At 46.8% G+C, this 16,300-nt stretch overlaps 1 protein-coding gene across 1 annotated transcript in view; it reads right to left on the bottom strand.

Moving 5' to 3' along the window:
• Fife (regulating synaptic membrane exocytosis protein fife) overlaps positions 1 to 16,300 on the bottom strand; it is a 53,960-nt gene that overhangs the window by 22,524 nt on the left and 15,136 nt on the right. The window contains exons 3-9 of the mRNA XM_017240769.3: positions 10,149 to 10,632; positions 6,224 to 6,359; positions 4,147 to 4,475; positions 1,881 to 2,129; positions 1,533 to 1,783; positions 1,216 to 1,473; positions 802 to 1,043 (exon numbers count right to left, since the gene is read on the bottom strand). Coding sequence (XP_017096258.2) covers positions 802 to 1,043; positions 1,216 to 1,473; positions 1,533 to 1,783; positions 1,881 to 2,129; positions 4,147 to 4,475; positions 6,224 to 6,359; positions 10,149 to 10,184 — 1,501 coding nt within the window. The 5' untranslated portion in view covers positions 10,185 to 10,632. The remainder of the gene's footprint in view (positions 1 to 801; positions 1,044 to 1,215; positions 1,474 to 1,532; positions 1,784 to 1,880; positions 2,130 to 4,146; positions 4,476 to 6,223; positions 6,360 to 10,148; positions 10,633 to 16,300) is intronic.

Below are 16,300 nucleotides of genomic sequence, written 5' to 3'. Positions count from 1 at the left end.
ATGCATATAATTAAAATACATCCACAGGATGTGGGCCCACAAAGGGATGGCAGGAGGAAACAAAAACCCCTGGCAAATGACATTGGCCAACAATGCCGAGCAGCTAAATGTCCTTTTTCACTATATGTGGGTGAGTGTGTGTGTGTTGAGTAGAAAGAGAGAGAGAGAGAGAGGAAGAGAGGGAGATGGGTGTAGTAGGGGCGTGTCCTTGTTGCAGCTCGTAGCCTGTAGCTCGTAGCTCAGTGCTCGTTTTGCCTTTATGTCGATGAAATCCGCTCAGTTGCTTAATCTGCTACCAGACTGCTTCCGCTTTGGGTTTCATTAAGGCCCACAGGGGCCGAAACCACATTATCCTTGGCGATAGCCAACTTCCACAGCCCCACTCCTCCTCAACGAGCACTCTGTGTTGTTGGGTGAATTAAGGATCCCGCAAAACCCAGGGAGGTCCAGAGGAAACCGAGCTTCGTCCGAATTAGCATAACCAAACGTTGTAATGAGTCCTGTTTACTTGCCCATTTCCGGTGCGGTGCCAAGGCAGGACATCAGCCGAAGCCGGATGGAGCCGACCAACAATCCTCACTACCAAGCACGGAAAAAAATACGGAAGGCTAAATACATTTCAAGGACTTCGAAACTCTTAATTCTGTACATACTTTTTCAGATAAAGTAAGACAATAAAGTGGATATTTTTCACAGTGTATTCCCCCCTCGCACTCTCGCATACACACTCATCACACTCATTCGAAAGGTAAGCCCCCGGGGGCTTTCGAGTCCTGTGCCTTAGTTTCTAAGCTCACTCACTGCGGTGCGCCTTGTCCGTGGGATCCCGGCGCAGGATAATGCGCCGCTTAGATGCACAAATCGGCCCCGAATCAACGTCGTGTATGACGATCCGAATGGCCTCGCCATCCATTGAGGTTTGGCGCCGTGGCGCCTCCAAATCCTCCAGATTGGGGCCCGTGAACGAGGCCATAGGCGGCGGAATAGAAGCGACGGGGGCCGCCGGCAGAGCACCGCGATTCTGCAGCATGGCAATGTCGGGCCTATGGAAAAGGATAATTGAAGGAATTGTTAGAAAATCGGTATAAATAATAGGCAATTTAAATTTTCTTAAATGCCCAATTTAATTTAATTTATCTCAAAGGATTATTTAATTATTTTAATCAGCCCCACTTTATTGTTTCATCAAAAACACAAAAAAATCCTGAAACTCACAGCTGCGATCCACGTCGTCGCATCCTTCGGTCCTCGTCGACGGTCAGCACAGGGCTTCCTTTGTCCGGCGATCCCGGCGAGTCATCATTCTGTATATCCTCCGAGGGGTGTGGCACCCGGAAGGACGGTCTCCGTGAGCCCGGCAGCTGGATAGGTGGCATGATGCCGCCCTCCCCTGGCGACCTTTGCATCTGGGTAGCTGGTGCCGCTCCTCCGGCCTGCATCAGTCCGGGGGCGAACACATCATAGGCGGATTTTCTAATAAAAGTGGCACGAAGCATTAAAGGGGGTCTTTTAGATTTTTCCGGAGGACTTACCTGCGTGGCATAGACGGAATGCCCAGACCCGCTCCATCCGCCCCCAAGCCCAGCGCCGGGCCTCCGCCGCCCATGCTACCGCTAACCGGTCCCGTCTTCATGTCGTCGTCGTAGCTGTGCTGCCGCGCCACGCGGGATCCACGGCGCGACTGCATCCGGGAGAGTGGCGCTCCAAAAGGCGGCTCATGGCCATCGCCCCGAGGCGGGCTGTTGGAGCGGCTGGGCGCCATGCTGCGGCCGCCCTTCAGTTGCTGGAAATAGGTTAGAAAAAAGATTAAATAACAACTGGCACGACATGTGGGCTTCAAAAACACCTGTGTGTTAACAAATATATTAAAGAAAACTCACCCTTTCCAACTCCTTGAGCGATGCAGGCGATACATCCGAATGCCGCCGCAGTTCGGGGCTCCGCGGGGGTGCCAGAGCGGCTCCATTACTGGGGGCAAGGGTCTGGGTGCTGCTGCCCAGCTTGGCATCCGAGTGGCGTCGCTGCAGCGCCTCCAGCACCGGAACGTCCAGCATCGAGTCCGTCGAGTCCTGCGGAATGCAGACCCGCGAGGCCATTTTCCGCCGGCACACGCTGCACCGCCACATGGTCTGGAACGGCGAGAAAATCAATTTTCATCACTGTGGCATCAACAGGAGTGCGCCGCGTTAATTAAAAATGCCAGCTAAGCGCAGAGGTCTATTTGTGGCCACCGCCCAGCGGGCTAGTATTTGTTACGGGCCGTGAAGAAAGATGGAGAAAAGCCATTATGGTGGCCAGTTGCGGGCAGCGAAAATAAATATTAATTACTTTCGCAACAAAACTTTTCGCCCAGCACGTTGCGGAAATTCTATTTCCAGGAAATGATGGGTCCGAGGAAATGGCGAAACCCCTTTATAGCTCACGCGGCTTTGGGGCACAGGTGAGCATGCAACCGGCAACCTGCATCCTAGGATACTTCCAGTGGCAGCTCTACCTTTTCCTTTTTCCGCGGCACGCCCGCACAACGCTCGTTACATTTCCAACCGACTGCTGATTCATTTTGCCCGGCGGCTTCAATCGTCATGTGTGTCACCAACGTCCTTTTTTTTTTTGCTCCACCTATTCTAGCCAGTTCCCTTCTTGCCATGCCAGGGTTCTGCCATGGCGGAAGCTGCCGCCATTGTAATTAAGTCGAGGCACTGAAGGAAAACTATCTAGTCTTCAGGGCTTTATGGACCTGCCTGTCTTTAAGGATAGATTTCAAGCTATAGCTTGTTATTTCTATTTTTCTGCCTAATGGAATTGCTTTCCACTATTGTTTTTCCCAGTGTAGCTGTGTACTGTGCACCGCAGCTGCAACTAGAGCCCGGCTTTGGTTTATTGCCTCTGTGCTCCCCAGTTGCGTGCTCTGTAATTACATAGTTCGGCTGAAAGTGTGTGCGATGCAGCTGCCAGTCCATGATCCCATCGAGAAATCGACTGAAAAGTTATTTCCAAGCTGCCACACGTAGCTGCCACGTCAGTGGACCTGCAGCACGCTCATGAAAATTTAAGATTTATTTTCCTTGCTGGAAAATCGATTTGGAGACTCGGAGCTTAGCTCTAAGCCAGAAAACAAAGGCTAGGAGTCTCTTCTTTTAGTGGCTTATTAACCAAAGCTGAAGCTGAATGTGCAACAGAGTCCTTGATGTCCTGTGTGGTGAGCTCTAAATGATTATTGCGACTGCAGAAGCCCCCGAATGCCCGGTGATGAGACCGCAACGCAACACCCTCTGCCAGGCCCATAATTACCGTGGGCGGGTATAACAGGTTGTGGGTCTTTTATGAGTGTGTGTGTGGTGTGTGTGAGTCAGTGGGTGGGTTGTGTGTACTGGGTGTTGTAGTCAACGCCCATGAACATCAATTTCAATTAGCCAAAGTGGCCAGGTTGACAGACAAACGTTAAATTTTATGTTCAGGGCGTTGGCAGGCTTCTTGACAAATTACCACAACTTCGGGTGAAGACAATGTTGCTGTTGATGTTTCGTCTGTTGTTGCTGTTGCCATTGTTGTTCATATTCCTCATGTTGTTGCTATTGCCTTTTGGCCTATCAATGATCATTATGCGGCTTGGTGTTGATAGATGCGCGTTGGCGGCGATGCTTGCAACTGATTCCCCAGGGACAAGGATGCCATTTAATCTCGTTAATTCGTCCTTTATCCTATTAATGCCCCGCAGCGAATAGGCCACAGTCGTGCCATTGTCAAAGCTCACCCTATTCCCGAAGCTCCTCTAATCTAATTTGTGTGTGCACTGACCCACTGCACCCCTGGTGGTTCTAAAATAAAGGATATTTCAAAACAAAGCGAGGACTCCCATATTTGCAAGCCTTTAAAAATCATAAAGTGAAAGTTGAATATTTCAAAACTTTGATATACTTTTTCTCTTAAGATTTTCCTAAAAAGTTTTAATTTTATGCTGCCACAAATAGCTCTCCCTCTGCAGGACACTGGACAAACAGGACTCCCTTTCCCTGGCTCATATTTTCTCATTAATTAAGTGCTGCCTGCAATGTTCTGTTTGTGTTCATTTCTGCCACGCGACCATGCTACATTGCCTAGTGGCCTGGAAGGGGCGACTGCATCCTCCAACCTGCCACAACTTACCGCATCCTCGTGCTCGTCCAGCTTACTGTAGCTGGCACAGTCCTCGCACACTCGCTGCTGGCACTCGAAGCACGTCTTGTGGTAGTCGTCCGGCTTGAAGGACTTCAGGCACACCCGGCAGGCTCCGGCCCTTCGTCCTGGCTCCTGCTTGGCCGCCGTACCGCCTCCGCCCCCGGCTGCTGTTGCCGTCGTGCCACTGTTGTTGTTGTTGTTGAGGGTGCCGCCTGCTGCCGAGTCCTGCTGTTGCTGCTGATAGCTGGGCGAGCCGTAACTGCCGCTGGTGTCCGCATCCGTCGGAACCAGCGAGGGGCGTGGCGACATTTTATTAACTTTGAAAAGAGAAAGGGAGAAAGGACACGCTGTTCAGTAGAGTCATGTAATCAATTACGAGGAGGAGGTGACCCGCTACGCCGAACCGAATGAAAAACTTGTTGATTTTCCGCTGATTGCATTCACTGACCTTAATGATTTAAAGCCAAAGTCCCCACTCAGTTTGTTGTCGGGCCACATAATTTGTTTGGCTTACTAATTGCCAGAACGACAGGTGGCAAATAAATTAGATACAGCCCGAAACAAGATGGCCTTCGAAATTTGTCAAAGGATGGCCACAAGAAATGCAAGATTCTGCCAAATTTTAAACACTTCTGAGATATCTATCGCTGCAAAGTGAATTAAATTCTCCAAAAACTAGGTTTGTGCGAATAAAACCTAAATTGAACTTGGCATGAAGTGAATTATTTGCCGGAGATTCTATTTATTTAAATCAAAGTGTCAGGATTTATTTTGCTTGCACTTTTGAGAATTTTATTCCAGACTTTGTGATAAAGAGAAAAGCCTTTTTCCCCTGCATGCTGCATGCATTTTTATGATTATGTGTTATGTGTTCCCCTTGAGAAAATAGAGAAAAGTTTTCTGTGGCCCGGAAAAAGTCGCGGTGCATTAGTCACAGTCAGGTTGCAAGGACAAAGCCAGGCATCGCTCATACGCACAGTTGCACCTTGTGCCCTCACCTTTTGGCAACTCGCGCTTGACATTTTCAGCCGTAAAAGTGGCAAAGCAAATATGAAACAATAAGCGCGGCCAAGTGCGCTGGCAAAACTTTTATGCTTTTTGTTTTCTACTACATATATCCTAGTAGAATATATGGTGGTGTGTAGTAGAATATATAAAAATTCCAACTGCTCTGGGGAGCACTCAGCTATCACAAAGAGGTCGAAAAACACACGAAAGTATTCTCAACTTTTTGCGCTCTTAAATTATGTGTCAGCCCCTGACATTTCGGGACTTTGGCGCAAAAAGTGTCTGTGGTTGGCCGCAGAAATCTACAGGACCCTTCAGGTGAGACACGGCAGCCTCGATTATCCGCAATTACCAAGTTGGAAGGTCCTGCCGCACAAGTGGCACAATATTTGCCAGAAAATTATGGCGAGCAAACAACCGAAAACCTTAGATCTGTCCTGTTTTACGACCAGGGCTAAATAAACATCGGCAAATAAGATTTGGCTTTCAGTTCTAATAAATCGGGTGGCAGTGCAATAAAATCAACGAGCCACAGCTTTCGCTTAGCTGGTGGCCAACTAAAATGCGATAAAAATAACACAAAAGTCAACACAAGATTTTCATGTTGTTCCAGCCACTATATAAACTGAAACAGAAGCTGCCGTTTTATTGACATTCGGTTTGGGTTTTGGTGGTTTGGGGATCGCTTCCTGCGTGGATGGAGGACGTTTATGGACGCCATAACAATGTGACACTGCGAGTGCCGATGGCTGTGGTAATGGTGCATCATCGCCGGATGGCAGGAAGCAGTGACCCCTTTGAATAATTCAATCTGCGATGCGATGTGCGATGCAAACGGGCGTAAGCAGAAAATATTGCGTATACGCGCCGTTAACCCTGCTCATACATATCTCATTCCCGGGACTCAGACCATTCCGGCATTGACTTTCCTCAGCCAAAGTTTGCACAAAGTTTAGGACGCACTTGCATAAGTCAGGGTAAAATTCATGCCGTAAATTCGCATGCAAGGATAGCTTAAGGATAACCCAGGGATAACTGCACTTACACTAACACTTACCTTTGTCTGTGACCGTGAGCAGCGACGAGGACAGCGTAGCCTTCATCTTGTTCAAGGCACCCGTGTTGGAGGCCCCTGCCCCCGAGTCCGTTGCATGCTGCTGCCCTCCGGTGGTCTGTTCATCGGTGGCCACCATCTGTCGAGCGAAACCAGGAGGAAGAACAAGGATAAGGTGAGAAAAAGGATAAGTATTGGCGTATCGGGCTGCAAGCATGATTTGCGGCAGCCCTAAATGTTTATTCGGTTCTTGGCTGGCGGTGAACGTAAAAAAGTTTAAAAAAAAAACCAACGAAACGATGAGATTATTGGCCAAATTGAAGGGAGGAGCTCTTACCACGTTTTCATCAGCTGAAAGTCTTATGCAACTGTTGAGCTTAGTTTACACAAGGTCTTGCATAATAAACCAGGACATGATGTTTCTTTTTGCATGCCTTGTATTTTGTATTTTAAAGCTTAATTTTTGTTCTTTATAGAGATGGTTTTTCTGTAATCAGTGTGGTATATACGGACAAAATAATTTCCCCGAATCATTTTCAAATTATCCAGGTGAACTAAACTAGATGATCTTAGCAGAAAATTGTTTTTCCCGGGGAGTATGGTTATTATCTTGCCGCCTTACGGATTCCCGGATTTTTTTTTGATTCTCGTATTTTTGCTATTTTTTTTTGTGCCCAGTCATTGGGGGCACGCAGGTGAAAGTAACACGTTGCGTTTTATTTGATTTTTTCCTGGAATTTGGCACGGTGTAGGCGTCTCTGCTGGAAGCGCAACAAATTGCCAAGAAATCGTAAAGTGTGGCAAGTAATTTTTGATTAAACAGAGGCAGGACTAAGGGCAGAATCCTCTGAAGCTGCTTTCAAAAATTGCCGTCATTCTTTTTAATGCACAGGACTGGGGGATTCACCAGGCTCAACTGTGTATCTGTGTGTCTAGCTGAGAGTGTGTGTGTGTGTTTCAGGGTAAAATAACAATTGGAGGCGACCAGCCGACCGACCAGCCGAGCCCCGAAAACATAAGTGCTGCTCTGCTCTGTCAGCATTTTATGAAGTGGAAATTTTCTATTTGCCAAAGCGCCAACGAAACCGGAACAAACAGCAGCATACTTGGCTGCACAGGGAGAAATTTGTAGGCATTAATAATTGTAAGGATTCTACAAAAAATTTATCAGGAAGTTAGAAATACTTATTTGATGAAAAAAGTTCTTAAAAACTTAGTCCTAAGTCCTAATTTTATGAAAACATTCGCTTCTAGTTCTTTTCTAGTAGAGTTCCAGTTAAGGAAAGATCCTTTATTTATTTATTATTCATATTCTAAGCTCTTTACCCCCTATTTCTCTCAGTGCTTAGTCTTATAGTGGTTCTATCTTACTCACACAGCACAAATTACACTAAGTGCTTTCGGCTGCAGCGTTTTTGGCGGCCTACCTTTGGGATGTAGTACCCCTACTAGGGCCTAGACTAGGGAACCCTAGGGGCTTAGGAGCGGGAAAAGGTTGCTGGGGGGGCTGAGGTGGAAGCAGGACCCAACTCAGCCGCGAACTAAGCGGCATCTAGTGTCAGATTATGGCCGCTTTGTGCTCAGAGCCCGGGCTACATTTTTGATGATGTCATTTGATGTCGGCTTGGTAATATTCATGCTGCGGATTTATGTTCTACCCGGGTAGCCTCTGAACCCTGCTTATTTTTCCTGCTGGCTTGGCCCATGAAATCTTAGTGTAATGTATAGTTGTTTGTTTTGGCGGCCATGTTTCAGGTGCGAGCATCGCATCCTGCCGGAACGCCCAGAAGCCTCGTTCAGGCCCGACCCATCTAATTTATGAGCTCAGGTGTCTGACGCCATTTTTCCAGTGCCGGGTAAACTACTCTGCATTCCTCCGGAGTCCGTAGCTCCTAGCCCCATGGCTCCTTTCGTCCCTGCCGCCTTCACAATTATTGCCGTGTTAATTTTGTCATTTATTATGAAGTTTTTTCTGGCATCGAGGCCTTATGGCCCGAAGCCGCAAATAGTTTCATGTTTAGTGTCGAAAATTATGTGTTGACGTTAAAGAGCGGCTGCTTCTGCCGCACAGCTCGTGTGGCAGCCACAACAATAATACGGCGCGCAATATGTGCGCCCTTTATGGCCGCAAAGTATGCCACATAAAACGGCAGTCAAGCTGGAGAAAGTGCTGGGGAGAAAGTTGGCGAAAGCATTGTCTGTCATGAATGAAGGCGTTTGCGTTTGCATTGTGGAAATCAATAGCAACTGAAATGGAAATGGAAGCAGTGAGCAAATAGTTTGCCACTTAAAACTTTCCCTTGAAGTTCATAACGAATGTCTACACTGGGAGAAATAGCTATTGTATAACTATAGAAATAACTATAAGAATATTTACTTTGAGATACCTGTTTATCTTTAATTAATGTGTCTTCTTTTAATTGTTGCATAAACATAAAACATTTTCATGGCTCTCCGAATGCTGTTTATGTGGCTTTTGGTCCCGGCACGTGCCTGTCATTAGACCCAGGGCCAGGATAATGTATCCTTGTGCCTGTTGCTTATGTCCCTGGCCTGCACCCGAGTGCAATAAAACACAGACAACTTGCAACCGACTCGGGACACGTGTGGTCAGCAGGATGTCGGCATGGTAGCAGGATGGCAGGATGGGTGGCCACAGGCGAGCCCACAGCTAGACTGCAACAACCGCAAGGAAATGTGTAACGAGCCAAGTGCTGAGCCCGGGCAGTTGCCAGTAGCAGCAACACTATTAAGAAAATTGCTGCAAATAAACTGCAGTTGCCTGTTTGGGCTTATCCTTTGATGTCCTGCGGTGAGGTCCTTTAGCATTTGTCGCCAAATACCCGGCCAAGTTGTTGGGCATTTGAATGCGCAAAGGGCCGAATAGAAAAAGTTTTTTGGCTCACATCCTTTTCCCCTAACAGATCCTAACAGACTTGCTAACGGACTGTCAACGGGCTCATCATTTTCTTGAGATGGGTTCGGTACTGTCTCTGGTCCAGACCAGGCTTTGATTTCGTGCTTCATTTGGTCTAATCAAACTTGGCAAAACTCTCCGTCTGGGCCGCTGGCAACACAAAAATCTCCAGCATTTAGTTTAGTTGGCTGGCATTTTGCCTTTGCCGTTGGTCCTTTGCATCCTTTTCGTTTTCAACTTGCTTTTTATTAACTTTGCAAAGAATTTTGTGCCAAACAAGAATTTCCAAGGAATTTACACTTTCTGGGTCCCTTTTTTGCTGTGTTGTTGTGTGTTATTTTTGGATCGACACCCCCACTGGCTCGTGTATAATTTTATTCCTTCCCGAAGAACAATTTCCGCATTATAAAAAGGACTCGCAGCCAGGTGCTCGGCAGGATAATTGAACCACTTCGATTGCCTCGACTTGCGTTTGCCCTTTTTTTTTTGTTTGGTTTTTTACGGATTTTTGATATTTTCGGGCCCATAAACAAAGAGAAAAATCAGTCAGGCGGCTAAAGCATTTAAAGGGCTTTTTAATTAAAAAGTTTTGTTTGTCTTCAATCTTTTCCCTTCCGCCCCCCCCTTTCCCGGAACCAGGTCCTGACCCTGCTTAAATGATTTGCTGGAATTGGGAGCCTTAACCTGCATCCGCCCTTTTGCAAATATGCATTGGAAAAATGGAAAGGCGTGGAAAATGCGAAAATTCTCTTATGGTTTTCGTTTCATTTCGGGTTTCAGTGTGTTCAGTGTGTTTTTGTTGAATTTCATTTGCTGCTCATTAAATTTTCAGGGCCACCGACTGGCAGGGAATAATTAAAAAATCACAAATGGCAAATGAAAATGAAATTAAGCATAAATTACGAGCTTCTGGCAGCGACAGAGCTCTGATTTATATATTCATTAATTAAAACCTGGATATGGATCGGTTCGTAATTCGAAATTCGAATCGAGGGCTGGCTGTCCACTTACCTTCTTCATGAATGTCATCACGTTGGTTGGCAACATTTTGACGGCTTTTTCTTATGGCTTTCAGGTTTTCCTTTCTGGATTGTTTCGAGTCCTTGCTCTGTGTTTGTTTAAAGTGCAATTAATCACGCATCCGCCTGGTGGGACGTTGCGTATACGTAGGGTGGGCTGGCTCTTACGCTTCTTCGGTCTACGTAAGCCGCTTTAAGTCATTTCGCTTTGAATCGTTTTTGGGTGCAGGATGCTGCAGGTGCTGCAGGTACTCAGTGTTCTGGCCATATTGTTGGCCATTTTTCATTGGCCGTGTAAACAGGCATTGACATCGGGATCGACCATTTACAATGCAGCTCTACATGTTGTCGTCTTTGTTTCCTCGAATTGATTTATGTCTCGCCTGTTGTGGGCTTAAGTCCTGGCGTTCTTTTTGGGCTTTTAATTAACTTTGGCCATAATTCACAAGCGGTATTATTGCCATTGCCGGCTGCAGCTGCTCGTCGGGCCAGAAACATGAAAATACAGAAAAGAGGCAGAAAATTATAATTAGTCATTTGCGTTTCTCGGGCCGTGTTGCACGCGTAACTTGGAGTGTAATGGGCCGACCGGCTTACACCGTACTTAGCTGGCTCCATAAATTTGCCTACGATAAGCATCAACAGTATTTGGCCCAAACAATGGCCCAAAAACCCAAACCCCCCAACCGGCCCAAATATCACACGCACATGACGTTCCGTCGCCGAAAAGTGGCGAAAGTTTATAAGGCGGAAATAATGTGTCGCCCGGCATGCGAAAGTGCTTTCCTGGCGATAAACTGACCTGTGTTATGGCAGGCACTGCTAAGTGGGTTTTTGGCACTCGCGAGGCCTTAAAGTCAAAGTCTGCATAGGAAAAAGTGGCTTAAAGGAACTTATAACCAATAAATTTAAAGCTAAACCCTAAGAGCGATAAAAAATTCTGGTAAACCCTTTAAAATCAGAAATAAATAATACCTAGTTTCAAGCTAAATATTTTTCTGAATTTTTTTGATTTCTAAACTAATACCAAACCCAATGAAAATAGGTTACAAAATCCTTCAAACAAGGACAACTTATCGGGCATTCACTGCAGCTCAGATGGGCAAAGGATTGGAGATTGAAACGGTATTGGGATTGGCAATCCTTGTCATCCTTGCTGCCGGCTTTGCCTTTCGCCTGGAAATGGAATTATTAAATGAAATGACCCACAAAGCAATTCAATTGTCGAGCTCTCTTCGCTCGATTTGCACTTGCAGCTGCATCGGTTTAAATGTCTATATATATGGACATATATATATATATACATATATATTCATGGCATTCTCAATTGTGTACTGTGGACTTAAAAACGAAGCCGAGGGACTCCGATCAAGTTTGAAGTTGTAAACTTTTGGCAAGTCATTGGCACAGAATGCAGTTATCCGACAAGGGTTTATTTTTTATGTGGCAGGCATTAGAAAAGTTCATAAAAAGTCATTCGAGCAGAGTTCGACGAGTGCTTTGTTGAGTGGCCGGATCCGGGATCTGAGATCCGGGATTCCAGTGTCCATGACATGGGGAATGTGTTTACCCCGAGTAATGAAATTCCCCGACTCGCTAAATGAGGGGCAAACTTTGAAATTGTATTTGGGGAAAAATGAAAATTAGTTGCCGCTTGAAACTGTCAAAATGCCAGCGACAGGACATGGCTGGCTGGATGGCTGGATGGCAGGATGGTTGCATTCCTCGCAGCGAAATCAGGACGAGTTGATTTTGGGAGGAAGATGTAAGGCAAAGTGTTACAAGTGTTTGCACGGAGACAGAAGGGGTCTGAGGGGGTTCTGACTGAGGGGGGTAAAGAGTGGGCGATGACGGGTTCCCTTTCGTGCTTACACAAGCTTAGCGCGCAAGGATGTGCTCATAAATTGTAACTTTCCGTTGCCGGCAACAAGCATGAAATCACATGAACACACACACCCCGAGCTCTCGGCTAGGAGAGGCATGAGTTGGCTGTTGGCAGGACGCGACAGGACGAGCCCGGCTGGCAAAGTTCCAGCCAATGCCGAAACTTGGGCTGCTGTAGTTGGCACACAGTTAATTAGCGCAAAATTGGAAGGAAGGATGGGGCGCTGGAGGAGGCTCCTTGCGGGCCTGAATGAGAATGAGCAGATTCCGAATCAAGCTCCGAGCCAAATCCTGTCAGCCAGCGGGAGTGCCTCCTTGTGCATGCTAATGAAACTGATCAGATTGCCATTAAAGGTCAGACACACTCTGACTCTGTATAAAAATAATACATGCATTAGGCTGGGTTTATCACAGAACAGGACACGATTTATCACAGACCCGAGGACATCGGAAATGTCACGCACTGCCTAACGAGAATCTGAAACCGAAACGAAATTGAAAGAGTCCTGCAGAGGCCTATGTTAGTTCTGGCCCGGCAGGTCCTGCAATTTATTGTGACTCACGTCAGCAAGAGAGTGTCAAAGTGAATTGTTGTGCCAGGACGTGTACGGGCCACAAATTAAGAGTCCAAAGTCCCCGCCAAAGCAATTGCTTTCCAGCCAAATGAAGCGCAACAGTGTCCCGAGCATCAGGTCCAATTGCAGTTGAAAAATCGCAGCGCATTTCATAAATAAACCGGAGGAAAGGGATTCACAGGACAGGCAGCAGGATGCTGGGCAACCGACCTCATGAATACCATGAATGAACCGTTGTCAACAAAGCCAGGCGATGGGGGACTTCCCCGCCAACGGGCAGGACCTCCCTGGGCTCTGGCTCTTGCTCTGGTTCTGGTTCTGGCCTTGTTAACTCACGCCCTCCTGCTGCAGCGGGACAGGAATTTGATGTTGGGAGTCGGCCAGCAAGGACTTGGTGCCAAGTCAATCATTCTGTTTCCCAAGCGATACTTGAAACTTTGAAGAATCATAGTTTATCGATCACGAGCAAAATTAATTTCCGTAGGCGAACAATGGAAAGTTTTGTGCGAAAACTTGTTAGTGAGTTTCAACTAGGACTAGAAAGAGGATTTATCTTCCTAGGCTTGCAAACTTTAAGGAGTGGCAGGAGTCTCCAATTCCATGATTTGGAAGTCTAGTTTTTGTCGCAGTGCCTCCATGACAGAGGACATTGTGGACCAAACAGGATTTTTAATGAACCTGCGACCGCGTTGGCGGACTGTTTACCCTTGGCCCTGCCCAGTAGCAAGTCACAAGTGGCAAAAGGAATGAGGCATGCGGCACGAGGCATGGGTCGTGAGGCATGGAGCATGCTGAATGGGGCACGCGGCATTGTCAACGCTGGCTAATTGACGGCGACGTGGCGACTACACGATCTTGCTGGCTTCTGGCCTGAGCCTCTGCTCAGTGCTCTGTGCATATCCTTGTCTATCCTGGCGTATCCTTGGAAAGGTTTAATTGCTGGAAATAAACCAAAGTGGCAAAGTGGCGGGCGAAGCAAATGCCGGCGTGTTGTGGGCTGGACGAACAGATTGCTGGCTGATTCTGATTCCGTTTAAGGATCTGGAAAGGCTGATGCCACACAGATGGCAGAGGCAGCATCAGACCCTCACAGTGACATACCCATTTCCATTTACAATTTCAGACCCAAAGCCCATAGAAAATTCACGGCACGTACGCTGCGAAATGAAATAAAACTACGCCCATCGAAACGAAACAAACAAAAGCTGGCAATCGTTTAAACTGCTGCCAAACTCAATTATTCAAATGGGTCGGTGGTGGAGCCTGAGGTCCTGGAGATGGGGGTGTGTGGCATAGCACATGTGCCTCGTCAAGTGGCACTCGCTTTGCGGTTGTTGTGCGCCGCCGATACTTGCAATTTGACATTTAATCAAACCGAATGCCACTCGAACTCAAACTCGAACTTCCATGCTCCGACATCTACATTCACATCCACTTTCACATCCACGCTATCAAGGACCGTTCTGCGGTCTGCACTTCAAGGATCCGCATCCTGCCAGTTGCCAGCTATTCCCAGCTATGGGTGCTATGGCAGCTTACCAGCCTGTTGCCTAAGCCAGAGCCTTGACTTTCATCTTAATTGAAATCGAATCAAAGTGTTTTCACTCACCGAAATGAAATTGTCTGGGGCACGCATTGTTCTGGTTTTTAGTTTAGTTGCTGCCACCAACTGTTGCCACCGACTAATGACCTGGCATTGTTCGGGCCCTGGTTTTACACTCAATTTGCTGGTATTGTGGCTTATTGTTTCATAAATTATTTATTACGGAATTTTATTTGCTTTACGTCTCTAACTGGAACTGTGTACACTTTGGTCCGAAAGCCCCAAGGATATGGCATGGTATGGCCTTTGTTTGGGGATATTTGATTATGAACTGGAACTGAAACCGAAACTGGGACACATAATACTCATTGAGAGAGTGCACAATGGGTGATGTAAACACTGGCTGATGGAATTGCGTGCGGCGACTGACAAAGCGATTTGGGCCACAGGATTATGGAAGCAATATTAGAAGGATCCCCGAAATGGCTCTGATTGTTCAAAGCTCTTGGCCAAAGAGACTTGAATGTGCGAATGCACTGCGTCACATACAATCAACATCAAACGGCAGGCGAGTGCTTGGCAAATATTACGTATACGCTTTGTATGCTGTTTACTATTAGGAGGAATTACGCATACGCCGCGTGTGCTCCAGACATGGCAAATTGGATAGGCCTGGACCAGGCATATATGTTCCAAATATAATTGCTTTTTCTCCGTGAAATAATACCAAGCCAGGCGGAGCAAATAGATCGACTTGATATGAGGAATCTACATGGCTGGTGCTCATTAACGCTTTGTAAAATGTGCAGCTCGACGACCATTTTCTTGCATGACAACACGCAACCGAGGCATGCCCCAGGGAGGGGCATGGTATCGTCGTATTTATGATGTCGCGCCGCAGCGGCAACTCATTAGGAATGCGCGAAATTTAACGCACTGTCTAGCTAAAAGGGGGGGATCAGGTTCGCAGGGGGATCGGCATTAAGGGGGAATGCGTAATTGTCGCCAATTTCGGATGGCAGCTTTGTCATAAAATCAGCCAGGCGAAAAGGGGAATACGGCTTAATTCCCCGCCATAAAGGGGCGTCACTTTTATGCACTCCCTGATTTATCTTTCCCTCCTGGGGTGGTAAGGCGGTTCAGTGCAAAAACTTAATATTAATTACGCACGGCTGGCATAGAAAATTAAATCAAATGGGAAACGAGAACAAAAGTGAAGAAGAGTCGCAACAAAAAACCGAATCCCATAATAACAAAAAACAGTATAACGTCAAAAAACCCGCAAAAAAAGGCTTAATGGCCGTTAAGCGATGGCGCGACCGAAAGGATTCCGGGGCTGGGGGCACCAGTGACCGCAATTAATTAACCACAAGGCGGAAAATGCCGCTGGCAATAAAAAATAATTATAATTATTTTCAGCAAGTGCTCGGATGAGAGATGAGAAGTTCGCTTAGGAGAAATCGTGTAAAATAGATATCAAGTGCTGGGGCATTTGGGCCCTAATTAAATGCGGCCCGATGATTTGAGCAGGGCAAAGGTTGAGCCTCCGACACCTCGACATTGCCCGTTAATTATTCAGGGCTAAGGCTAGGGCATATGCATGGAGGATGTACCAATGTCAATGTCAATGTCAGCCAACTAAACAAGCTATAACGATGGCGGGAACGACCTCATGAACTTTTGCAGCGCATCTAATGCGAATTCAATGTCGTCCTGCCAGGCTCGCGTTTGCTCTCCATCAGGCCATCTCTTCCCATACTGGTTAGTACTCCTTCAACTCGTCCTTGGCAAGGACGACCTCGTGCCTCGTCAGCTTCGCTATTCTGAAGCAAAGTCAATTAAAAACATGAGCGCATGAACTAAATAAATTGTCATAAATATGCAGAAGAGCTGGGGAGGCAGCGCAAAATTCATTTTGGAGCTTCAAGGATATTTTGGCTGGCAACCTGGATTTTCTTGGCCTTTTAAAACACTATTATGCATAATCAAGTCGTGTCGATATCGTACTTTGTCATCGCATCACAAGTCTGGCATTCCGCCTCGTCCTGACACACATAGCTTGACTTTGTGTCCTGCCCCCGAGGCGGTGGGTTTTCGTTCGAGGTATATTGTCGGTGTATACTATACAGTACTGTACTGTGT

This window comes from Drosophila bipectinata, chromosome 3L (assembly GCF_030179905.1).
Source record: "Drosophila bipectinata strain 14024-0381.07 chromosome 3L, DbipHiC1v2, whole genome shotgun sequence".
Classification (NCBI taxonomy): Eukaryota; Metazoa; Arthropoda; class Insecta; order Diptera; family Drosophilidae; genus Drosophila; species Drosophila bipectinata.
This window is presented reverse-complemented; position numbering and strand designations above follow the sequence as displayed.